At 34.1% G+C, this 26815-nt stretch overlaps 3 protein-coding genes across 3 annotated transcripts; 2 read left to right on the forward strand and 1 right to left on the reverse strand.

Moving 5' to 3' along the window:
• Positions 1–5484: 5484 nt before the first annotated feature.
• On the forward strand, positions 5485–7246 carry LOC133790722 (small ribosomal subunit protein uS19x). Its single transcript, XM_062228473.1, has 4 exons — positions 5485–5637; positions 5741–5889; positions 6014–6071; positions 6759–7246. Exons 1-4 carry the CDS (start codon positions 5635–5637, stop codon positions 7005–7007), a joined length of 459 nt encoding a protein of 152 aa, XP_062084457.1. The 5' UTR covers positions 5485–5634; the 3' UTR covers positions 7008–7246.
• A 95-nt stretch (positions 7247–7341) lies between these two features.
• On the reverse strand, positions 7342–10948 carry LOC133790721 (receptor-like protein kinase ANXUR2). Its single transcript, XM_062228472.1, has one exon. The coding sequence runs from the start codon at positions 10323–10325 to the stop codon at positions 7704–7706; it is 2622 nt and encodes an 873-aa protein (XP_062084456.1). The 5' UTR covers positions 10326–10948; the 3' UTR covers positions 7342–7703.
• Positions 10949–14214: 3266 nt separating this feature from the next.
• Positions 14215–15548, forward strand: LOC133790726 (uncharacterized). Its single transcript, XM_062228476.1, has 2 exons — positions 14215–14741; positions 15466–15548. Exons 1-2 carry the CDS (start codon positions 14243–14245, stop codon positions 15546–15548), a joined length of 582 nt encoding a protein of 193 aa, XP_062084460.1. The 5' UTR covers positions 14215–14242.
• The last annotated feature ends 11267 nt before the right edge of the window (positions 15549–26815 follow it).

Genomic DNA, 26815 nt, shown 5'->3' on the forward strand with positions numbered 1-26815 from the left:
ATGTGTTGCATATGTTATCTGTTTGTGGGTTTTCTTGCTGGGCTTCGGCTCACGGATGCTCTGTGGTGCAGGTAAGGGTAAGGAGAAGATCAACCAACCTTGAGTATAGCAGGCGTGAGGTGGCGTGTATATGTTTGGCCAGCCTGGCTGCCACAGCCAGAGGTTTTTGGGAGATGCTTGCAGATGAACTTGAGTTTTGTCGTTTAGCCGACTTAGTACAATTTTTATGTTGTAAATATTTCTAAACTGTATTTTGGGATCCCAGGTGTCAAACTTTTACGATTTACTATGAAAGATTACTTTCTCTAATGTTTTTCCTTTGTTTACGGCTTAATTACACTGTTTGGCCTAAAACCTCGATTAGCGAGTTAAAAGCACGTTTTTATACTCACTTAGTAACGACTCTCAGGAGATACTTACAGAAGTAATATTTTAGCAACTATAAGTATTTTTGTCGCAAAAAAAATTAAGTATTTATCTTTAACATATATTGAACATTGTGTATTTTTGCCGTAAAAAATAAAATATTAAGTATTAAAGTATAACAAGTGTGAAATATTATGTATTTATACCGCAAATACCCCTATAAAAAATGAACATTATTGTAGGCGTTACAAATTTTAGTATTTTTTTTATATATTAATTTTTTTTATATATTTTATTTAGTTGTTGATTTATCAGAGTTTTTTTCCTGTAATTTATTAAAAACATAAATACTTTTTTTATGTGCATTAATATAGTAAACAAATTTGTAAACTTTATTAATAAAACATTACTTTTATTTAGGAGGTTGTGAATTTTAATAAACAAATTAGTTTTTGTTTGTATTATATCTGTTAACATGTGAACATTTTTTTAGGAAAAAAATATTCACAAAAATGTTTATAGGCAATGTTTGTTATTCGGTGTATCATCATAATCAACAGACTAAGAAAATAAACAATTTTGTTTACTTAGCTACAGTCAGTAACTTTTTTTTTCTTTTAGAGAACACATTAATCTTACATGATCGTGGGGTGATTTATTGTAATACTCCCAAAACATTTTTTTAATAAATTATTTTGTAAATATTTGATAATTAATATTAGTGATATTGATTATATATATAATTTATAATTCACTTATGGAGGGAATGAATAATTAAATCAAAACTACATAAATAAAAGTTATTTTATTCAAAATTAGAGTATTTTCCTCACTTGGCAACAACCATTGACAACGACAATGTAGTTTTCAATCTTCAAATGAAAATTAATCCTGCCAAATTCAAATCATGAAAGTAACCAAAATCATATTAAAATTCCAAAAGACAAGTAAAATTTGAGAATGAAAACCACATTGGAATAAATTATTTTCATGAACCAACCATTCTGATCAATAACTATTTTCATGAACCAATCATTCCAATTGGTGACCTCTGCAAATAGCTGCAACCTCTGCAACCCACCCTAGTCCACTCGATTTCGATATTCATCAGTACCAGTCTCAGCCATGGCATTGCCTTTTGTTGTTGAGTCTTCGTCGTTAGTCTCCATCGACAGTATCCCAGCCCACTCCACCTCCGAGACTCCCTCTCCTTCTTGTTTTCGCTGCCACCAGCCAAGGTATCCTACTACTCACTCATTGAAAATATCTTTGAATTTTTTTAATATATGAGCTTGTAGTTTTTTTTTTCTTCAACTTTTGAATCTTTAGACTTGTTTCATTTTGAATATATATTTATATTATATATGTGAATGTGTGTGTAAATGTCACTGTTAGATAACTTGGAGTAGATAGCAAAATAAATATTTTCTCAATTTGATGTGAATCTTTTTGGCTGTCAAAGTTAAAATTTCATTTGTGTTGTTCAGCTTGTTTAATGGCATAACAGACGGAATGTATTTTAAGTTGGGCATTTCCAAAAAATTGTTCATTTTTTGCTCCCAAATTCCGAGTATTGCAATGGTTTTAATCCTTTATCAAAAGACAATTTATGTTTCGATTATTCTCATGTGTATACATATATATTGATAGAAACTGCTGTATAAATTGATAGAACTATTAGTTGTTCAATTATAATCATCTTATAGAAATTTTTAAAATTCAGTTCTGAATGTTCCTGAATACTATTAAGAAGCTTAGAAGCAAAACTTGAATCTAGAAAGGCCTATAATTTATTAAATTGTCATGGGTTGCTTGGAGCTACGTTGGGTTTCATAGACTTACAATGGAGATTGCATTGTGTTATATTGGGTTGCATGGGCATGCATTTGAGGTTGCAGTGGGTTGCTCTAGGTTGCATTGGACTTGCATTTGAGGTTGCAATGAGTTACTTTAGGCTGCATTCGGCTTGTATTTGAGGTTGCATATGAGATGCAACATTTTATCAATGTATACAACCTATTCAACCTCTGTTGCAACCTCTACAACTTCTGTTGCAACATCTGCAAAATTGTATTGGGTTGCATGGTGTTGCATTTGAAATTTGCAAATGAGTTTTTTAAAGTTGTTTTAGGCTGCTTTAAGTTGCATTTGAGATTGTAGTGGGTTGCTTTAGGTTGCATATTGGGCTTGCATTTGATGTTGCATTATTAGTTGCATAATGATGAAATTTTCAAATGAAATTATTAAAGTTACTTTAGGTTGCATGGAGTTGCATTAGGTTTTCATTTGAGGTTTTAGTGCGTTGATTGAGTTGCATAAGACAAAATTAGCATATGAGTTTTTTTTTAAATTGACATGAGTTGTATTAAGTTACATGAGGTTGCATATGAGTTTTCAGATTGGGAATAATGGTTTACATAGGGTTGCATGGGCTTTGTTGAAATGTATATAACCTCTTCAACTTCAGTTGCAACCATTATTGAAACATCAACAACTTCTCTTGCAACTTCTGCAACCTCTTTTACAACATTTGAAAAACCTATGAAACTTGAGATGCAATCTTTGTTGCAAAGTCTGCAACCTTCAGAATATTAGGTGCAACATTTTTGGCAACCTCTGTTGCAACATCTACAACCTTTAAAAATGGGCTTGCATTGGACTAGCATTTGAGGTTGCAGTGGGTTGCATTTAAAATTACATCTGGTTGTTTTAGATGGTATTGGGTTGCATGGAGTTGGATGGGCTTGCCATATGTTGCTTCAGGTTGCATGTGGGTTGTAGTATATTGCATTTTAGGCTACAGTGGGTTGCATTACAATGAGTTGCATAAGAATGAAATTAGACTATGAGATTTTATGTTGCCATGTGTTACATAACGTTGTAGTGGGTTGCACAGACTTGTATTTGAGGTTGCAGTGGGTTCTTTCAGGATGCTTTAGCCTGCATTGACCTTGCATGTAATGTTGATTTAGGTTGCATTTAAAATTGCATTTTGGTTGCATTGAGTTGCATTTGAAATAGTATTAGGGTTGCACGTGGTGCCATGTGTTACTTTAAGTTGCATGGGGTTGAAGTGAGTGACATTTGAGATTATAGTGGGTTGCATGAATTGCATAAGAATGAAATTAGAATATGAGTTTTTATGTTGTCATGGGAACATGGGGTTGTAGTCATATGCTCATAGAAATAGACATTTTGTTTTTTTCATGTACAAATGCAAATGAAGTTTATGAATATGAGAGTGAGTCTTGAGTATTCATATCATTTTGTTGCCCTTCACAAGGCTCCAGCAAAGAAGAGAAAGACAATAGTAAAAGAAAAAGTCGAAAATATTTTTCAATTTTGTTTATGGTGTAGAAAATTTATTATTTTTTTTTTAGAAAAAAACATTTATCTTATGTGTTTTTAGAAGGCATTCCGATCCTTATAAGTATGTTGAGTAGATAGTTTTTTTTCTTTTTCTTTTGATATAGATAAGACTTTGGTGTATTAAGTTCAAGTACTCCAAACATTAAGACATTTTATCAAAATTGAACTTTTTTAGTGGTTATTATTATTCTTTCTTAGCTGCTCGGTTATATACATCAATATTCATATTATTTTAATTGTTGAATAAGAAAATTCAAGTACACTTTTATGTAATTATATATAAATTGTGTTTTGTGAAAATAGTGATAAAATCAATCAATAGTAATATTGTAGAGAAGTCATGATAATTTGGATATAACAGAGTTTTAAATTTTTAAAGACTTAATGATTTTAAAACTATTTAAATTTGAGAAAATTAACATTTGGATGAAGAGAATAAATATCCTCAAAATCTTAATTGAAACTCACAACTACCCAGAAATGACTCATGTTTAGTCATTTACTACGTACAAATTGTAAAATTGAATATATAAAAACTAGATTACCGTATAAATGAAATGATACATGAATAAAAATGAAATAATTTAATTAATAACGTAAAAATGAAAAAATAATGTAAAAAAAATTGTATATGAGTTCATTTTCCTTATTTTTAACTATTTGATATTATTATTATATATATATGAGAATTTTTTTATAGGGGCTTTACTTTAAATATTATCGGTGGAGCTCTAAGTATTATCGACTCGTGAACAGTTTTCGACACGATTTTTTTTATGACTGTATATATTGTAGCTATTTAGAGCATCTTGCAAATTTTTAGAAAATTCTGAATAATTTACAGTACCGAAAACTAGTTTCAAACATGTTACTTTCTACGCGCATAAAAAAAAATTAGTCACGCGTGCAACAACATGTTTGAACCTAATTTTCGGTACTGTAAACTATTCAGAATTTTCTAAAAATAGCGCTGATGCTCTAAATAGCTACAATATACATAATCATAAAAAAAAATCGCGTCAAAAATTGTTCAAAGGTCGAGAACACTGAGAGCCCCACTAGTAAGGGTTAAAGTAAAACCCTGATAATTATCTTTTTTATATATATATATATATATAAAGTTCCTTGATTTGTTGTGTGAATAACATTATATATCTTTTATTTTAGTATATATGTTGTATATTATTTTGTAATTATGTTCTTTTTGATTTTATTGAATATACATAAAAAAAACTTCAGAAAAAGTCTCCATAATTTAACTAAAGTGCTCGTTTAAAGATGCTATAACAATGAGCTATTACTCCTTAAGCCCAGAATATACAAATGATCACAGCAAGTTAGAACATGAAAAATTTACTAGTTTGATTCATTGTATTTTACAAAACAATAGCTTAGACTTAAGTTAGTCAAATATATTTTTAATATCCATGTTCTTTCATTTATGTCCGTTTTGTCAAGATGATCAACAATTACAATATCATTTTGAAGCATAATAACTTTTAAAAATATATTTAGTTTAAGGTATTTTTTTGTATTGTTTTTGTTAAACACAAAATATAAAAAATGATATATTCTCTATTATGAATTTCAGTAAATAATTGATATATATTTGATACTATATTTAAAAAAAAAATCACTTAAACATACAAGAAATTAGACAAATTCAAATATACCAAATTTTTAGATAATTGCATTAGTTTCACAAAAAGAACCATTAAATTACAAAAATATCACATTTTTATAAAGACGTAGAAAAATGCACCCTTTCGGTATATCCAAGATATATAAACCAATCTTCAAGTACAACCCCCAAAAGCCCTAATTTCCCAAGCTTCTGCTGTTACGCTCTAATATCTCTATCAGCCGCCGATTTAGGATTCTCCTTCTCTTTCACTGAAAATGGTGAGTTGGGTTTTCTCTGGCTTCTACATCTTCTTCTTTTGATTTTTATGAGTTTATTCTTGTTATGAAGTATTCTCTGTTTTTTTTTTTTTTTAATTTTCAGGCGGATACAGAGCCGGAAGTGGCGGTTGCCGGAGTCCCCAAGAAGAGGACATTCAAGAAGTTCAGCTTCAGAGGCGTTGATTTGGATGCTCTCCTTGATATGTCTACTGATGAGCTCGTCAAGCTCTTCACTGCCAGGGCTCGTAGAAGGTTAGTTCAGTTTAAGTCTCGTTACATAATGGATGGTCTCTTTTTGTGTTCGATGGATTTTCGATAATGGGGGGGGTTTTGTTTTAATTGCTGAAAATTTTTGTTGGGTTGATGAATTATTTAGGTTTCAGAGAGGTTTGAAGAGAAAGCCAATGGCTTTGATCAAGAAGCTGCGCAAGGCTGTGAGTTTTCTGTATTTTCTTTTTGTGTGTGTATATTTTGGCTTTTTTCATGAGTTTATTGATAATGATTGATTGGTCGATTAAGATATGAATTCGCCAAATTTGGTTGCCTTAAGTTTGATTATCTGTTTTTGGAGCGTCTGTCCAAATTTCCATATAGATTTATGATTATTTCGTGTTAGGGGTATGGAGTTATTAGAGGGAAGATTGTATCATCTAGGTTTTAATCATTTCAAGTTAGTAAATTTTTGGTTATAGAGGGATGATTTTACTATCTAGTTGGTCTATTTTTCCCCACGGGCTTGAGATTTTGAAGCATAATTCTATTTAAAACCGAATAATCTATCTTATTCAATGTGTATTTAGTCATGTTAATTACATTTATATGTTTCTATGCAACAAAAAGATGTAATTTGTACAAGTAGTTTTGTTGGTTGGTTAATTCGTTACATTTTATTCATGAAATGATCTGCACAAGATTTGAAATTGTAACTCATATGTGAATTTTATATATTTGGAACATGATTTGATTGTTGTTCCAGTCAGTAGTGATTCTGATGTCATGTTTTCAAGAGTTAGCTTCCATATAGTTGCTTGTAGTTGCATTATTGCTTGTTTTTTGTGATGTTTTTTATGTTCTAAACTTTGAGCCGGTGTTAATTTTGTTTTCCTGGCCCCTTGTAACAGAAAAGAGAGGCACCAGCTGGTGAGAAGCCCGAGCCAGTTAGAACCCACCTCAGGAACATGATTATTGTACCTGAAATGATTGGGAGCATCATTGGTGTGTACAATGGTAAGACTTTCAATCAGGTTGAGATCAAGCCTGAAATGATTGGCCATTATCTTGCTGAGTTCTCAATTTCTTACAAGCCTGTGAAGCATGGAAGGCCTGGTATTGGTGCCACTCACTCCTCCAGGTTCATCCCCCTCAAGTGAAGATTCTACTTGTTCTTCTGTTACTTAGTTGGTACCAGGTTTTGCAAGAACCAGATGTTTGATGGTGATGATGAGTATTCATTTTAGTTTTCCCACCTAAATGTGTTTTGGTCATTGTGGACCTGTTTTAGTTTCAAAGTTTTGATGGAGCAAAAGTAGGATGCTGTGCTGGTTAACAAGTTATTCAGATTTGATAGACAATTTATTTAAAGTGAAATTTAGTTTATCATTTCATTGCATGATCTTTTTGAACATTAGTGTTGGAGATTTATTTTACCTGAGAAGTACAAATGCTCACAGTGCACACACATTAATAGCAAAATATTATGTATCCTCAGCGTGAAGTCTTGCCTCTTCACTAAGATTACAATTCTTTAAGAATCTACCATAACCTAATGTGATGTCAAAAAAACAGATATTGGAAGGTTGACATACATATGTATATAAATATTAGTTTGATCATATAGAAACTCCAGGCAGAACAAACATGAATCCGTACTATGAATTTATGTTATCCTGTCCAATGTATGATACTAAAACAGAATAAATGACAAATACCAAAAAAGAAAGTGGAGAAAACCAAAAGAAATATTACAAACAATGAACAAAGCATAAAGTAATCTATGAATCTGGTCTTTTATTTTCTTTGATTAAATCCTTCTCTGGTAGCATAGCAATCACCATCAACAACTCACTCTATCGTCCTCTTGGATTAACAATCTGAGAGAAGACCGCGGTGGAATTCTGCCCAGAAGTGTCATCACTTCCCAGCTCGCTATCGCTTCCAAGGCTCAGGTTGCTGTAATGCATTGCCATGTTCTGGTGTCTTAGACTACCTTCCTCAGAGCTGGTCTCGCTGCCACGCCTAGAAGAATGGCTTGAACCGTCCATGTTTTCCTGCAACTGAAGAGCAAATTCGAGGTTCCACAGTATGTCGTTTAAAGTGGGACGGTCCATTCCATGGTCCGACAAGCACTTCTCAGCTGTATCTGCAAATTTCTTCATACTTTCAGGGTGGATTTTTCCCTTCAAAGTAGGATCAACAATGTCTTCCAGAGTCCCTTTCCTTTGGCAGTGTAGAGCCCAATCAGCAAGACTGACTTGTTCCTTTGGTAAGCTTGGATTCAAAGCTGGTCTTGCACATAACACCTCAAACAGGACAACCCCAAATGAGTAAACATCAGACTTTTCAGTCAGTTGTTGTCTTCGAAAATATTCAGGATCCAAGTATCCAAAACTTCCCTTTACCACCGTGCTAACATGGCCAGTGCTCATATCTGGTCCTGTTTTGGAGAGCCCAAAATCAGAAACCTTAGCAACCCAATGCTCATCCAAGAGAATGTTTGTCGTTTTAACATCCCTATGAATGATGGTCCATTTGGCTCCTGTGTGAAGGTAGTGAAGACCTTTTGCTGCTCCAATGCAAAGTTCAAGCCTACGCTTCCATGAAAGGTGAGGTTTGTTGCTCTTGTACAGATGTTCCCTAAGAGTGCCAAGAGCCATGTAGTCATAAACCAAGCACATTTCATTGTCTTCCTCACAGAAACCAATCAGAGAAACTAAATGCTTGTGTCTCAACTCTGAAAGCATCTCAATTTCGGTCTGGAATTCGTTAACTCCTTGCTCTGAAGATGGATTTGATCTCTTAATGGCCACTTTGGTCCCTGCATCTATAATTCCCTTGTAGACCTTTCCAAACCCTCCGACACCAATGACATTAGACTCATCAAAACTCTTGGTGGCTTTCTTCATTTCCATGAAAGAGAAACGCCTGCAACGGCCTTGAGCAGTCGCCGAGAGGTGGCTGCTGGCAGTGCTCTTGCCAGAGATTGCTGATTTGCTGGCAGTGGTATGAGAGTTTCCATAAATAGGAAGCCAACTTGAAGTGTGTGAATCTGTACCAATGAACCTCTTCTTTCTTTGGTAGACTGCAATGCACAATGCAGCAACTATGCCAATGGCTGCAGCTCCTCCAGCAGCCCCACCAATGACTTGGGCATGATTTGTCTTGCTTTGAAAGGTCTTCTGCCGTTGCTCATCCTTGGCCATCATCTCTGAAGGCTTTGGGTTTGGACCCGCCAAGTTTTTCTTAGCTTCCATCTTGAATATCTCAATGCCATTAACTATTGCATCGTAATACTCAGGCTTTGTTTCAGTTGCAGGGTTCACTGCCAACCAAAGCTCCTCATCTCCTTTCCCATCAGTGACATACACAACATAATCTTTATAAGTAGGCACAGCCTTTCCTCCTGACCAAGCAACCACATCTGCTCCAGATTGAGCTGTTTGGTTGTTTACAAAGATATTAAAAACAATCTCATTAGGTTTAAAGTACTTAAAATCACAGAAGTGTAACCTCACAAGATACATATAATTTGGATCAATTTGCTGGAAAACCCATGTGAGATTGTAATTCAGGTTTATTTCTTTTGTGCCTCCCATTGATCTAGCTGTCCTGTAAACATCAGCTGGGGCTGCATAGGTAGGCACTTCTTTGTAATTAATCTTTACATTTGGGCTGGCCTCAATTGAAACCCCAGACTGAGCTCCATACAAATAAGGGTAATCATCATACCATGTCCTGGTCAAACCAGAGTCATTGGTTGGAGAAATATATTGACCACCAACATTCAATCTATACATAGTCTGCATATTTGTGGTCTTGGCATCTATGGTCTGGTCTGAAAACCCCATGACCGATACCGTGTCGAACAGTTCCGGTACCTGAATCAACTCAATACCATTGACAAAGGCAAAACCTACTGCTGGCTCAAAGGTGAGGCTGAGAGAATCAGAAGTAGAGGGAGCCAAGGTGTATTCTCTCATAATGTAAGCTTGTGTCAGGGCCTTACAATTGAGAGAAGCGCTGAAGTTTTTCAAGAGAGTTAAATCATTGACAATGACATTGAAATAAGACTCCTCAGCATTGTTGCTACCGTAAACTGAGGGGTAAAAATGGAGTCTAAGCCAATACCTCTTGTTGGGTTTGACAGGGAACTTGTAAGTTACCTTGGAGGTGAAGATTCTTGCTGTCATGTATGGAGTTTCAGAAATAAGAGAAGGGTCTTGGTATTGTGCTCTAACGGAAACTGAGTTTTCTCCATTGATGAACTTGGTGTCAGGCTCCCAGTTCCTCCCGTCTGCATCTTTGGCGGCATTTTCAGTGCCACATCCCAATATCAATGAATCCGAGTCAGACATGGAGCCATGGAAGGAGTTGAAGAGAACAGAAAGAAAAACAAGGAAAAACAATTTGTGGGTTTTCATATTCATGGCTAAACGGAATGAATGAAGAAGACATAAACCGAGGTCGACCATGAGAATGGCGTACAGGAAAACGAAATGCACTGATAAAGAAAAAAAGATAGTGATCGGTGAGAAAGTTTCCCTGTACGCCTCTATATTGACTTTTTAGTTTTGTTTGTCTCTTTTTTCTCTATATATGATCCTTTATTATGGGGGGATGATAACCAAGTTCATCTCTAGTCCGCCATTGAAAGTAACTCGAGCTTTCATTTACAGAGCCTTACCTGGATCGAGAGACCAGACCAGGCAAGAAAGAGAGGAGAAAACTTGTAAATTGTCACGTTTTTGTATGAAGGGTTATCTTTGTTTTGCATGATTTGTCTTTGGATTTTCCATTATTGGTTCTAAGATCGAAAGAAGTCGTTAAAAACAGATGATGGTGAGAAAGAATAGGTGGAATTTTTTTTTTTGATAGGTTGTAACATGTCTAAAAACTATAACTGACTAACTTTAGCTTTGGTTTCCAACCGTTATTTATTGCATGTATTTTTGCATCTTTTAATGACACATTTAAGCCGGCAGGAGAGTCTGTGGAATAAAATTCGGATCCAAATCCCATATGAAATTATTTTTATTATTTTGCAGTTTTTTATTATTAATTTGTTGTAACTGAAGAGATAAGTTTATATATTATAACTGCATTTATGTTAATTTGATTTTTTATTTTTAAAAATTCTCTTTAAAAAAAAACTAGAATGCAGTCACAAATTTTTTCAAACAAAAATGTTATATAAAATTAAGGGTACGTATATTTGTCAAAAAAAAAAAAAAAATTAAGGGTACGTATACAAAAAAACAATGCAGTGCTAATTATTTCTTTTTTTAAAACTACTTATTTTTCAGTTACAATTAAATTAATTGCAAAAAACTGCCAAAAGAAAAGAGCATAAAAATGTCGTTTTACTTTTTAAAATTTATATATAAATTAAATTAAATCAGAATAAAATCATTTGAAGAAAAAAAAAAAAGATGAAATAAGAATTTTTGCTATCGAAAGTGAGTATTTTTGGTTGGAGAGCTATCCATGATTCACTACCAATTCCATTTTCTTTTGTTCCAATATTTCAAAGCTTGATTTGATTCTTTGTTTTTGTGATTGATATAAAGATGATTCATTGTGAGCAAAATATATTTTAAGTTGTATTAGATAAGTAGTCTGAAATTTTCAGACCATTATTTCATGCTTTATATAAAGCTATGAAATGGAACTTAATTTAAATCTCTCATACCCTTAAAGTGATATAGTTTTAACTGTCTTCTTTCAAAGTTGTATATATTTGAAAAATTAATGCTATGCTGTATATCTGATTTGATTTCAAGTAGTTTTAGATATTGGCTTGGGATTTCATTAGAGTAACCGTTGATATTAACTCAGATCTAGTAAAAAGCCGTTTCATCAAGAATATTGTCGATCAAAATAAAACCGTCGTTTTCCAAGAATACTGTCGTTTTACAAAAGATGTCGTTTTCAATAAAGGAGTCGTTTATTGATAATGTTGTCGTTTTTCAAGAAGTTATCAGAAAAATATGTCGTTTTTCAATAAACGTGTCGTTTATTATGAATGTTATCGTCTTATTGTCGTTTGTTTAAGGAAGTTGTCGGATTTTTTTTTAAAATAAAAATAAAAGTGTCGTTTTTAATAACCACGCTTTCCATAATAGAAAATAACAATTATAAAGCTGGGTAATTTAATATTGGCTGTCATGCTGGCACACTCTTTTCTTCAGAAAAAAAAAAAGGCAGTTTTATTTGTTACCCCCGTCAACCCTAACGGGGTAAAAATCTCGTCGTTGCCGTTGACTTATGTAACTACTGCATTACATATACATAGTTATGCAAATCAAAGATTTCATACCCACATGGCCCAAGCTAGAGAAAAAAAAGAAAAAAAACTCAACTGATCTGATTTTCCCAGACTTTTTCAGTAGCATATAAGTATAAAAATATTGATAAAAAGGATTTTTTATTTTTTTTAACTTTATATAATTTATATTACAAAAGCCGCTCCTCTGCTTTTCTCTGTTTATAACACGTCATTACTCAAAAACACAGATTTATTGCCTTTTTTTTCTTCCATAAATGAAAAAATGAAAAAAAAGATTTTTCCAATTTTCTGTCATTTCAATTATATTAAGACGTCTAATTTATTTATAGTGTTAATATAATTAGGAAAATAAAAAATTATAAATAATTTAAATATATATTAAATAAATAAATAAGGTGTCTTAAATTAATTGTTGAGACACAAAAATAATAAGAAATTGGGTACGACACATTTAAAAAAAAAAATAAATGACACCTTGTACATTGTCCAATGAAAAAGCAATTACAATTAATAAAATAAAAAAAGAGGATAACATCAAATGATAATTAATACCCAAACTCTATTAGTATAATTTAAATTTGATAAGTATTAATTGTGAGTAGACAATTTACGTAATGTGATGTTAGGTAACACTTAAAGTTCTTACTATTAAAACCCATCCAAACCACACTAAAACCCCTCTCTCTCTCTCTCTCTCCTCAACTCAGCTATATATGGTTCTTCTCTGCAGAGCTTCAGCTCCATTGAAATGGTCGTCGCTTGTCATAATATTAATGTCAATTTAAATTATGGTATATATTTATCAATAATTAATTAATTAAAAGAGAGGGAAAAAAAATGAGGTGCTAATAGCTATAGACCCAACTTTTTCTATCAATAACAGTGATAGAGAAGTATTGAAACATGACTGCTTTGATATTTTTTTGTTATTTAATTCAAATTTCCGTAATTAATTTAATATTTTTATTATTTCATTGTCAAAATGTTATAATACTAGGTTAATAAGAAATTCATAATTATTATTGTTTAATGGTTTTTTTTCTTCATATATATATATACATTAAAAAGAAATAACATGACATTAAATTACTGATTATTAATAAGTAAAATAATAAGTTTAGAATTTGTTAAGAAAAGAAATAATCTATAATAATAATAATTATTATTTTATATGATTTAATATATATTTTTTGAGTACTACTTACACTTTTGTTTTTTTTAAAGGAAAGTTAAATTATTAATATATATGTATATTTGTAGGTAAATTAATAAAAAATCATTGTTTGTGGCTTGCATGATTTATTTTTAATTAACAGTACCCAACAAATTAAGATGCCAAATAGTATACAAATACAACTGCCAAACAAACTAATATATCACACTTATAATTCTCAAAACCAAATTTGTTAAAGTAAAAAACCCAAAAGACTGAGGTGTAGTCTCAGTAATTTGGCTACAAAATTTGCCATGAAACCGTAATTAAAGTATAAAAGTATTTAAGCACTGTAGCTAGTAAGTAGTAATTAAACTAATAAATCCCCTGTTAATGATAAATAGTTACCAAATGAAGGTTCTAATAATAACAACAATTTATTGCATTGTATTAATTAAAATTAACAATTAAAAAATGAAAGCTAATAATAATTAGTTAAGAAAACCCTCCAAAATTAACATGAGATTAGTTGGTAGGGACAGTTAGAAATGAATGGTGGAACATCAATGGAAGCTCCCAAAAGACAGCCGTGACAACCGCCTCCAGCAGCAGCCCCTCCCTTTTTTGTTGCTCCTCCATTAAAGCCTTCTCTATGCTCTTCTCACCTTCTTTCACCGACCTCTGTTACAAATGGTCACATAATACCTTCTATAATTTATATATATATAAATATATATAATATTATTGTACGTGACATAATATACAAAAAAATCTTCTCTCTCTGTTCATCCACGCGCCGCCCTGCTCCGTCCCACACCCCCGTCGGACTCTCCCGCTGGGCTTGTGTGTGGGGCGGCTTATAATTGTAATACCTTTATCTATCCTCAAACGACAATTCCCATACCCTTTTTTTGCCTTGAAACGACAATATATATTTATATATTTATATAATGAGTATTGAATTCGGACCGGAACCCAAAAAGCTCCGGCCAACATGCAGCAGCGACTCCAGCTTCTCGTCGGAGGAGGAGCTCCGCCACATGGCGCTGACGCCGCCGAAGCAGAAGAGCCGTAAGCGTCTGTCGAAGCAGCTCTCCATGTGCGAGACTCCACGCGACGTTGCGTGGGAGAGACGGCGGCGCCAGATTCTGGAGCAAGAGCAGAGGAAGAATATGAGCGTCGTTGAATCGGCCGGCGATGATTTGACCGACGAGGATCTTAACGAACTCAAAGGGTGTATAGAGCTTGGGTTTGGATTCAAAGAGGAAGAGGGTCAGAAGCTTTGTGGCACTTTACCGGCTCTTGATCTTTACTTCGCCGTTAACCGGTCTCTGAGTCCGGTGTCGACGCCGCAGAGTCGGGCCTCCACGTCGTCTTCTTCCGTCGGACAGTCGCCGTCGTTTGGAAGCCCTAGGAGCGAATCCGACTCATGGAAAATCTGCAGCCCCGGTAATTATATATATATGTATAATATCACACCGGCCATATTCCACACCTTACATATAATTGCATGCATATAAGTTCCTACTTTTTTCACATTAATTAAGATTAAGATTAAGGTGAACAAAATTAATTAAGTGATAATTTGTGTCTTTGTGATTAGGATAAATCTTATTAATTTCATTAGAAATGATACTATTGAGTGTTGCTATCCGACGATGTGAGGTGCCCACCGTCACATGAGTTGTCTGAGACCGATATTAGATTGTACAAATAACGGTATATCTTGTAAGTGCACAATCACAAGCAAACATGTAGAATATCATTATTGATGTAATTTAATATCGTGCCTTACACATTTTAATTTAATATATATTCTAAAATATTGCTAACAAACCTACCATATCATGAGGTATTATGAGGTATTGGATATATTAAAATGTCAGCACTCTACATTCGTACTCATCACTATAAATGTCTAAGGATTTTACATAAAAGTTTATATAGATTTTATATTTATATTAAAAATAATATTTACATAATAATGTATTATTATCGACTATTTTTTATGCGAGACCCGTTATTTTTAATTGTACAAGTACATATTTTTTGTGAGTAATTTGTAAGTGTACTAAGAATTAGTGACCATCCATTATTTATATGATCATTCATGTCCAACCTGGCTAATACATATTAATTATTAATTAATCTTGTTCTTTTTATATAAATGCAGGTGATAATCCTCAACAAGTTAAAACGAAGTTAAGGCATTGGGCTCAAGCCGTTGCTTGTTCGGTGATGCAATCGTCATCTTGAGCAATATACATTGATGGGATATATATATATATATATTTATATCATGGCCTAATTAAAGCATAGCAAAAGAAACACTAAAAAAACATTCAAACAAGAAAAGAAAAAGAGAGAGAGAGAGAGTGAGCAAGCAGGTTGGTCAAACTATAAATCCATGCATGGATTAATTAGGAGATTTTTTTACACAGCTACGTACGTTACTCTTTATAACCAACACAAATGGTGGGGCTTATAAGTTTCTTTATGAATGTTAATCATAATTATGGGGCCAAAGGATAGTTAATTGGGGATTAATCCCAGCTTTGGTTACAGGAAATTAATTAATATGTTCTCTTCTATCTTTTTCTTCTTTTCATTTTTCTTTTTCCCAAATTATATATATGTGTACTCTAGTTCAGTATCCGATTTGATAATAATTTGGGCACACAGCACATTATGCATGTTTTTATATGTAACCAAAGTTTCTGTGGAGATATATATATGAAATTCCCCTCATTTTTAGTTGTTAATTATATAGTACTTTTTGTACTCATCAAGCCTACTTTTTATGTAAAAACGATCGAAATGAGGGATTAGTGTACTGTTGGTTAGTCTCACAGAAAAAAAAAAGAAAAGAACTCGTTTAACTAGAGTTGTAATGGTAATTATTAGAAGTCTTATTCTTAGGTTAGTTAAAAATATTAGCTATATTAATTTTTTTGTATGTTTATGTTAACCATTTGCGAAAGCATTTTGTTAAATAAGCAAGTCTCGTGCTGTTAGAAGTTGAAAAATCCCATTTTGAAATTAATGTTTTTATGTTTATATATATATATATTTGCAATATGTAATTTGTATTGCATGCATGTTAAAGAATTATAAGCTAAACTAGACAAGGAAACAAATTCATCATTAATAATGTTGTTTGTAAGACAAAGGAATTTAACAAAATAAATGTTTTCTTTTTATTATTTTCATTGTCTTTTTTTAGTTCTAATTTTTGTCTTGTTATTAAAATAAGTATTCGTTCATCCTACAACCATCAGATCAATGATTAATCTAACGATTATAATTATTGGAAGCCTAAAAGTAAATTAAATCAAGCCGAGAATAAGTGAAATCTCATCTCAATCTAATAAGTGCATAAAATACATTATTGCTACACACATTTTATACCAACATTATGATGTTTATTATTATTATTTTTTTATCAAAAGAAAAGATATTCATTGATCAAACAAACAGAATCATACAAAAGGGAGAAGTTGTCAACCCTCGGAACTTACAAAGATTTTACAAACTCAATCATTTGCCTTTCTCTAATAGATAGGTGCCTAGAATTTACATTAAGAACTCTAGCTTTGACTGCTTGCCTAATCAGATGATCTACTTTTGTTGACGCGGTTTTTCGCCTACAAGTAATTTAAGAAAGGAAGAAAAATGGATTAGTGCTAATAATGAATCGAAACAGATATATGATCTTAGGAAATGGAAAGGTGACTCAAGACACGGTTTTTAAGTGATTCAAAGGTTAAAATCCTTCTACTCCACTAGTCAATATTATTTCTACTCTGGGTATATGATTACAGGATATTTCTTACAAGAGATAATCAACCCCCATCAACTCCCAGGGTCTCCATATTTATAGGAGAAGACACCTGGGAGTTGGTAAGAAGGTCATCCCGTGACCTTCTTACCTATCATATCAACTCTGTGACATTCATGATTAATTCATAAACCTGACACATAAGTGTGGTCAAATCGATAGGTAAGGAGATAATGGGCCGCACGGCCCAACCCAGTCGTGGGTGTCTGAATACGCACGTTCCTGCTGCGTGTCCGAGAAGTCAGGGGCATATCAGACACGTGATGTCTGATATATGCACGTTTACCTTGCATGTGTTGACTTTACAAAGGGTCATAGCCTCCATATTCAGTTCGTACCACGAGCTGGATACTTAACTCGACCCTCGGCCTTCAGAGTCCAGGCTCAAGTCTTGGGCAATCTTGGCGAACCCTTGGGTTTCCTCGAGCTAAGGAGGTACGACCTTATGACGGAAGCTCCGGTCTTGGGGATGTCCACGAGATAATCATGATTAGGCTGCAGCTCAGCTTGCTAATCAGCCCGTGGGAAAATCAGGGCGTACAACTTTAAAATCAGTTAAACAACTATCACTAAAACAGCAGGCATTTCTATTAAACCAGATAAAATAAGTACAAGCAGCAAGAGAAGCAGCCACTATAAAATGAATCCAGTCCGACTTCCAGCTGGACAGCCAAGTGATCCAGTCCTCAAATTTTCCAGGCCAAGTAACCCCTCCAAGCCAACAAGAAACCAGCAGTAAGACCTTTCTAGAGAAGATGCAATCAAAGAAAAGATGGTCATGGCTTTCCTCAACAAGATCACGAACGGGACATCTTAAATTTGCTACTGGGATGTGAAAAGCAGCAAGTAATAAGTCTCGAGTGAGAAAATGCTGGTTAATAGCCTGCCACAGAATAAATCTGTGTTTAGGCACTGAGAGCTTACACCAAACAGGTCTTGCATATGCGACTCGCTCATTCAACAGACGCTGAGAATAAAAAGAACCCAACTGTAACTTTCCTTTGATCACTGCAGCCTGCAATTTAGATCTCGAAATGGATTGACAGAAGGACATCATTTTCCTCCAGTACCAGCTGGAATCAGCCTTAGGATTATAACCCCAGATACTAACTCCTTTCAGATAAACACAGTTCACCCACTTAACCCAAAGTTGATCTTGTTTAGATTCAATTGCCCAAATATACTTGGCAAGTTTCAGTTTATTCCATATAGCCCCCTCACGAAATCCTAAACCTCCAAAAGGCTTAGGCCGACAAACTTGCTCCCAAGAAGTGAAGTGAAATTTACTTCGGGAACCACTCTCACCCCAAAGAAATTGACGACAAACTTTATCAATATCCTTCACAACACTTTGAGGAAGCACGAATATACTCATCCAATAATTCCGAATACCCATTAGAATCGAATGAATAAGTTGGAATCTACCAGCATAAGAAAGATGGCGGCTGGACCATACATTGAGCCGCATCTGAATCTTTTTAAAAATAACATCGCAATCTGCTGATTTCCATTTGGTTGGTCGAAGGGGAACCCCAAGATACTTCAAAGGGAAAGTACCCTCAACAAGCTGCGAATAATCCAATATTCTCAATTTAACCTCAGCTGAAACACATCCAAAGTATATATGAGATTTGGAATAATTAATCTTTAGACCTGAGGAGTCACCAAACTCAGCAAACGCCTCAATAAGAACTTGAACAGAGGAAATAGTTCCTTTGCAAAGATAATGAGGTCGTCAGCAAAATAGAGATTAATGAGATTAAAAGACTTGCACATAGGATGAAACCTGAACCGATTGTCCTTGGAAGCCTTGATCAGAATGTGAGTAAGATACTCCATCACTATGACAAATAATAAAGGAGAGATGGGGTCTCCCTGTCGAAGCCCCTTTCCACCCTTGAATTTCCCTTGAATCCTTCCATTTAGAACCAGAGAATAAGATGATCCCCTCAAGCAAACCATAATCCAATAGATGAACCGACTTGGAAAACAAAACATATTGAGTAAATTTTCCAAGAAATCCGAATCAATAGTATCATAAGCCTTGCTCAAATCTAACTTCATAGCGCAACGAGGCGAGCTATTCTTCCTATTGTATCCTTTAATCAGATTTTGTAAGATGAGGGCATTGTAAGCCAAGGATCTCTGTTTGATAAATGCTCCCTGATTAAGATTAATCAGAGAAGGAAGAACCGCTGCTAGCCGGTTGCAAAGCATTTTCGAAATGCATTTGTAAACAGTATTGCAACAAGCAATAGGTCTGTATTCAGTTGCGTTTGATGGCTGGTCTACTTTCGGGATGAGTGATAGGATAATGTCATTGAGTAACGGAGGAATTCTGCCTGAGGTGAAGAAATCTAAAATAGCCACAGAAATTTCCTTGCCTATATCCTTCGAAAGAACTTTGAAGAATCCCGCTCCATAACCATCCGGGCTAGGACTTTTGACTGAATTGATACTAAACATGGCTGAGCGAACTTCTTGGTAAGAAAAAGGTTTTATTAAGTGTAGCTGGTCATCCAAACTCAGAACAGGGCCATGTTTAATACAGTCATGATCAATCTGACTTGTAGCCCTGCTAGCATTGCCCAAATGATTCTTAAAGTGGTGAAAATAATGATCAACAACCTTAGCATAATTATCCACAAAACAGCCATTATCATCAATATAAGAAATAATGCGATTAGATAACTGCCTCTGTTTCAAAATAGCATGAAAAAACGATGAATTTTCATCACCAAACCTGAGCCAAGTTATCTTGCTTTTTTGACGAAGAAAACTAGTATAAATCTTCTCATGCCTGAAGTAAATCTGCTGTGCATCTTTTTCTTTTGACAGTAAATCGATATTTAAAGGATCAGAACAGAGAGCACTTTAGGCTTGCTGGTATTTAGATTTGCTCTCCTCGTAATTACAAGCAACATCGCACATAGTTCTCCAATTAAACTTTTTGAGAACATGCTTAAGTCTTGTGAGTTTTCCAACAAGGCGAAACAATCCTTGCCCCTCAAAAGGAATAGGCCAGTTATGAAGTTCAATTTCCCTGAATTTGTCACGAACTACCCACATATTGAAAAACCGAAATGGCTTCACTCCCATACTACGGAAATCCCCCTGTTTAATCAACAAATAGCAATGGTCAGAAACCACATCCCATTGAGCATATGTTACAGCTAATGGGAAGCTATCAATCCAGCTTTCATTGGTGAAAACTCTATCCAATTTGGAAAAAATCCGAGCTCCTCTATCTTGTTTATTAGTCCATGTGTATTTAGGGCCCAAAGTCTTCATTTCTGTTGTCTCTCCTAAAGCCAACCATTGACGAGCATCCTCCATCTCTTTAACAGCAATAGACCTTCCACCAAGACGATCATCAACATGGAAGACATCATTAAAGTCTCCCATAATAATCTAAGGGGTAACCAGTCTCTGAACATTAGCTAAGTCAGACCATAAAAATTTCCTTGTCTCCAGTTGACTAGAACCATAGACAACCGATAGGCAATAAGCCAAGTTCACACCAATCAAAGTAACTCTACAATGTATCAACTGAGTAGTTTCCTGAATAATTTCTATCTTCATCATGTGGGCTTTCCAGATGAGCAAAATACGCCCCTCCACCATAGAACTACTATAAAACTTCCAACCAGCAAATGATGAATTCATAAGATCCCTTATTCTGTCCCCTTTTAATTTTGTTTCAATCAGAGCTCCAAGACCAAACCTTATTCTTCCTGCAAACATCAAGAACTGCTTGTTGTTTATTCTTACTATTTAAACCCCTAACGTTCCAACTCAATATGTTGTTGCTGTCCATTCAGTTCAACGGGAAGGGGTATATCAGCTGCTTGCTACTGGTTTGCCTGTAAAATATTGAAAGTGTTCTTATGCATATCAGGTTGTGGTTTATCAACAAATTTCTTCATCCCAGCCTTTCGAGGGGTAACCCATTTAAATCCACTAGGTACTGTTAGAACTTCATCCTGCTTAGGCACCTCAAGAGGTTCTTGCTTATTCTGGGAGCTGTTATTTTGAATGTCAGCAGCAAATTCACTTGCTGTCTTATCAACTGGATTAGCCTGGTTTGAAGTCTCTGTGTTCTTCTTTATAGCAGTTGGGGCATGCTTACAGACAGCAGCAGAATGACCCAACTTCTTACAACTAGAACACTTAGTAGGTAACCACTCATACTCAATGGGTTGCTCCATAATCTGACATCTCTCATTTAGATAGTGGATATGCATTGGGAGATGTTATGCAATTTCCATTTCAACTAAGATTCTAGCAAATTTGATCATAGTCCTTGCTTTTGTGACCTTATCCACCATAATAGGAGTGCCAATCGTGCTAACTAGAGCACTCAAACAATTAACACCCCAATATTGCAGCCCAAGACCAAGTAATTGAATCCAAACAAGGACAGATTTTATTGACCTTATAGACTCAACATTTGATGACCAAGGCCTAAGTATTACTGGCTTCTTGTCAAAATGAATCACTCCAGATTCAAGCACCATATCCCTAGTTGCCTCATCTCGAAACTGAACCATTGTGAATCCTGAATTCATCTGGGCCACACAATCAATGCCAAGGTTACCCCAAATTCTTCTGATAAACCCTTCAAATACAACCAGAGGTGGATTTGCCCCAATAACCATGCAAATCAAGGCAGATTTCCAGAATGACGCCTCCGCTTTAATCTAATCTGTAACGACCCAAATTTGCTAATAAGGCTTAGAGGCCTTCATTAGCGTGCCTGGAGGGCAATAGGTGAATTATGGATATAATATGTGAATTTATGTGAATATGTGATAGAGATGCATGTTTAGTTAAGTTAAATATGCATGTGGGCCCCGTTTGGATATTAGGGGTATGTCTGTGATTTTGGCCGCTATGGGCATAAATGTGATAAATATGATATGTGTGTGATGTATATTTGTGTAGCACGATCCGAGACAGTTCTAGAGAGCAGTTAGCTAGAAAGTCAAAACGGGGTTGAGAATCCGACTCAGGGCGAATCGAGGGGTATTTTGGGTATTAGATGTATTATGGGGTTATTGGGTTATGGAAATAAATATTTGGAGATATATTTGAGGTTAGAATGTCTAGGAGGGGATATTGGGGAAATTTACCATTTTGCCCTCGGGGACGTTTTTGGCACCCCAAGCCTTGAGGTAACCTTAAAGCTTAAGTTAAATAAAACAAAGCTTAGGAAGTGTTTAGAAACTTAGAAACCGACATTCACTCTCCCTTCTCAGCTAAAGATAGTTTCTATTCTCTCTCATCTTTACTCTCTAGGACAACTCAAGGAAACAAGCAAGGGAAAGAAAACAGTCAAGAACTAAGAATTGGAGCAGAGCTTGGGAGACTCTAACCAGAAAACCAGGGCTTGGAGCTTGAGAATTGAAGTTGGGAATTTAGGGGATCAACTCTGAATCATAACTCAGCAAGGGTAAGCTCTAACTTTGAGAATTATGGTTGATTTCTATTGTTTTCTTAGGAAATGCATGTGAGTAGGATTTGATTTGTTCAAGGGTGTTTAGCTGAGTTTATGGAGCAGGTTTTTGATAGGTTTTGATGTTGAAACTGGGCTAGAACCTTTGTGATGATTATCTGGAATTGTTAGTTTGATTTTGGATGAGATGGTTTGAAGAAAACCCAGGAAAGGATGGAGATTTCTGGGTTTGGAGGCGAGGGCCGTGGTCCTAGGAGGGGTAGGCCGCGACCCTTGTGCATGCAGGGCCTTGGGAGGCCAAGATATTCAAGGCGCGCCGTGACCCGTGCGTGTTTCAGTGAGGTGTTAGCCTCTGTTTTGAGGCTAGCCGCGGCGCTTGTGGGGTAGGGCCGCGACTCTTAGTGCCATTTTGTGTCTTTAAGTGTGTTTAGGCTTGGGAACTCAAAGGTTAAGGCTCGGGATGGATTTTATCACCCGGATTGATAGAATTCAAGGTCCCAGAGATTAAGGTTATGGATCAAAGTTATTTAATGGATTAGAACTTGATGGATGAATATTGTTAATGCATTGTGACTAGGGTTTCGGCGAGGCTCAAGTTAGGGGACTGTGCTCGGGATATCGGTGCTCGGAAAGCTCGGGACGCAGGTAAGAAAACCACTGTTCCCATAGAGTTTGTATGCAGGGCTAAGCCCCAATATGTTTGAATTGCAGAGCGTAGCCCTTTGATTGAATTTGTTAGTGTTCAATATATGTTTACTATGCTATGAATGCTAATGTGTAAATGTTTGGCAGGAGCCGGGAACGGCGCAGGCCGAGGCCGGCAAGGGCCGGGAACGGCGTTGGGCACGTTGAGTGCAAGGCCGAGTACGGCAAGGGGCCGGGTGCAGCGTTGAGCATGTGGAGTGCGAGTTGCCAGGGTGAGACCCTAAAGGATACCTAGGATATGCTCACGGTGTGGACCGCTAACCCAGAGCCTGGTAAAGCGCCTGGGACGGCTTGGCCGTATGTGTTTAGCCTATCGATGGCCTGTTTATATGCTATGTGTTTGTTATGCATATCTTTACTGCTTGTGAGGGTTTTCTTGCTGGGCTTCGGCTTACGGGTGCTCTGTGGTGCAAGTAAGGGCAAGGAAAGGGTCGACCAACCATGAGTACGGAGAGCGTGAAGCAACGCGTACATGTTTTGCCTGCCTGGTTGCCTCAGCCAGTGGTTTTGAGAGATGATTGTATTAAAACCTAGATTTTGTCGTCTAGTCGACTTGGTTTGTACTTATATGTTGTAAATATTTCTAAACAGTATTTTGGGATCCCAAGTGTCAAACACTTTATGATTTTCAGTATATGGAATTATTTTCAAGGTTTATAACTTTGTTTATAGCTTAATTACACTTTTTGACCTAAACTCTCGATTAGCGAGTTGAATGCACATTTTAAACTCACTTAGTAACGACTCTAAGGAAGTAGGGCATTACATCATCGATATCCAATTGAGCCACCAACTTACCATCTCGTTGGATCGGGTCCTGAAAATGAAGCTTCGTATATCCAAAATTAAGAAGGGATTCCTTAAACTTAGACCAGTTTTCTTTAGCCGAATCTTGGAAAGACTGCCCTTCTACTTCAGCTGCCCAGGAGGCAGAACGAGATTTCTCAGCAATGTCATCGTGAGGCACTGGATCCAGGAGCAGTGGATTCTCACTCTTCACCTCAGTCACTTCTACCTCCAATCCCGTTCTTTCTTCCTCTACACTCTGAGCATTGGATGAAGGGAGCTCCAGATCAATCACTCTAGCAAGCTTATGCATAGATTTCTTGCTTCTCGCCATGGAGAGCGAGAGGATGTGACCACGCTTTATTTTTCCTTTCTTTTTTTTGTTTGTTTGACATTATGGTGTTTATTTAATTTAAAGGAGAACACATTATTTTTAATTGTAATGAGAGTATGTAAATTATAAGTGTTCTAATCATTAAAATAATATAATGAAATATATTTCATTTTTGAAGAAAGAATTTTTTTTAATGAAAACAAGAAAAAGAAAAGAAAAGACTTTTGTTTCTTGATGTTAATGTTAACATTTGCCATTAGAAATTGAGAAATCTCATTTACAAAGATATTGTTTCATCTCATTTTCATATAATGAAATTCATGGATATAGATTGTTACTTAAGCATGTCAGAGATTTATGAGGCTTTTATGAAAATTTTCATTTCACAATATTATATTATATTATATTTAATAATTGGGAGAATTTTTGTTGTTTTTTTAGATTTTCGGTATTGTTTTATGGTCCCTTCATGAATCGTCATTGTCATTTCATAAATTTTCTTTATTCATTTCTCCTTCTTCTAAGAGCGCATGCACACACATCATATCTCTTCTACCTAAAAAATGCGTAGATAAAATAAATTGTTGGTTTTAATAGGTCTTTTTAGTTTTAACGAAACATTACTAAAATTTAATGGAGTATATATTTAAAATCTATTAAAAATAGATATTTATTAATTATATTATGATAAATTCAAATTTTATAAAATATATTATATATATATATATGTGTTGTGTGTACATCAACCAACCAATATAAATACATTATTTAATATACAAAATATTTATAATATTATTCAAATCATATATTTATAATTGGAGAAGAAACTTGTTTATTTGTGAAGATAAATGTTATTCCAATTTCTTATGTAATTACACAGTTATATTATTTATGCACACAACACCTATATATAATGTATTTATAATGTTTGTTGTTATTTAATATGAATGTATATTTAGTTGAGTTACATTAACTAATAAAAAAAACATGTTTTCTTTATAAATATAATAATAGTTTTTTAATAAAAACTAAAATTATGTATTATATATGATTATAATATTTGAATTTATAATAATATAATTATTAAATATTATTATATTAACGATATTTTATAATATTTGAATTTATATTAATATAATTAATAAATATCTATTTTTAATAACTTTTAAAAATATATTACGTTAAATATTTGTAATATTCTGTTAAAATTAACAAAAAAAAAAAAAACCATTGAAACCAATAATTTTCGTGATCTAAATACTTTTTTATATAGAAGAGATATGCATATATTGCAATAATGAATACTTTGAGAATGTAATACATCCAAATAAGAAAAATAAAATTCTCTAGCTATATAAGTTTTCCATCCACTATAAAAGCATGTGCGCAACTAAGTTATGAGTTCTAAGCACATATTATCTACAATATTTAAATAATTTTAAAATAAAATAATGATGAACCCAAAACGAGTATGTTTTAAATATTTATATTCGCAAGCGCATGAATCATATATGAAATATAGTGTTCGTGTAAGCACGAGATCGAACCCAAAGGAGTTGTCTAAAATAAAAAAAAAATTATTTTAAATCAAAATTAATAAATTATAATCTAGTTCCAAAGATAGATGAGATTTTTGTATAATAAAAAAAATAAAAGATAATAATAAAGAAATTAAAGACAATATATAAACATAAATTAATAGAAATCAAGATGGTAAAAAAAGATTATTAAGATAATAGAATCTACAAAATATAAGTTCAATAATATTTAAAAGTACATTGGTTTCCAAGTTTTAGTAATAGTAGAAATTAATCAAACCATCACTAATTCAAATTAGATATTCTATTTAACCACACGTTTTTATAAAAATATAAGATCTATCTTCACTTTTTTAAAATTATAATTTCAAAGCATTTAGTGTAAATCAATCTAATGAAATAACAAATAAATCAATGAACATTATTTATAAGGCAAAACATAATATTTTTGTTCTAAGCATTGGATGTGTACAATTTAATGACACATCTTACACAAAGAATATTATGTTTTTGCACTAATGAAGAACAAAGTGTAAATATGTGCTAACAATGAAAAATACATGATATTTAAGATGAAAGAAGATATTTGAAAAAGAAAAATCCATAAACTTTGTTGCACAAAATGGGAAATCAACATACAAAATAAATACTATCTAGTTACATATTGTTTCATCATCACCTTAATAATCTTAAAAAGATTAGAAACTGAAATTCCGTTTTTTATGATTACCAACTTAATTATTTAAATTAAATAATTAATTGTTAAACTGTTACAGAAATGTTTAAACAGATACCAAGACTGTTTGAACAGAAACCAGATATGTTTAAACAGTTTGTGACCAGAAGATAAAAACGAACATAAAGTAA

Source organism: Humulus lupulus, chromosome 7 (assembly GCF_963169125.1).
Source record: "Humulus lupulus chromosome 7, drHumLupu1.1, whole genome shotgun sequence".
NCBI lineage: Eukaryota > Viridiplantae > Streptophyta > Magnoliopsida > Rosales > Cannabaceae > Humulus > Humulus lupulus.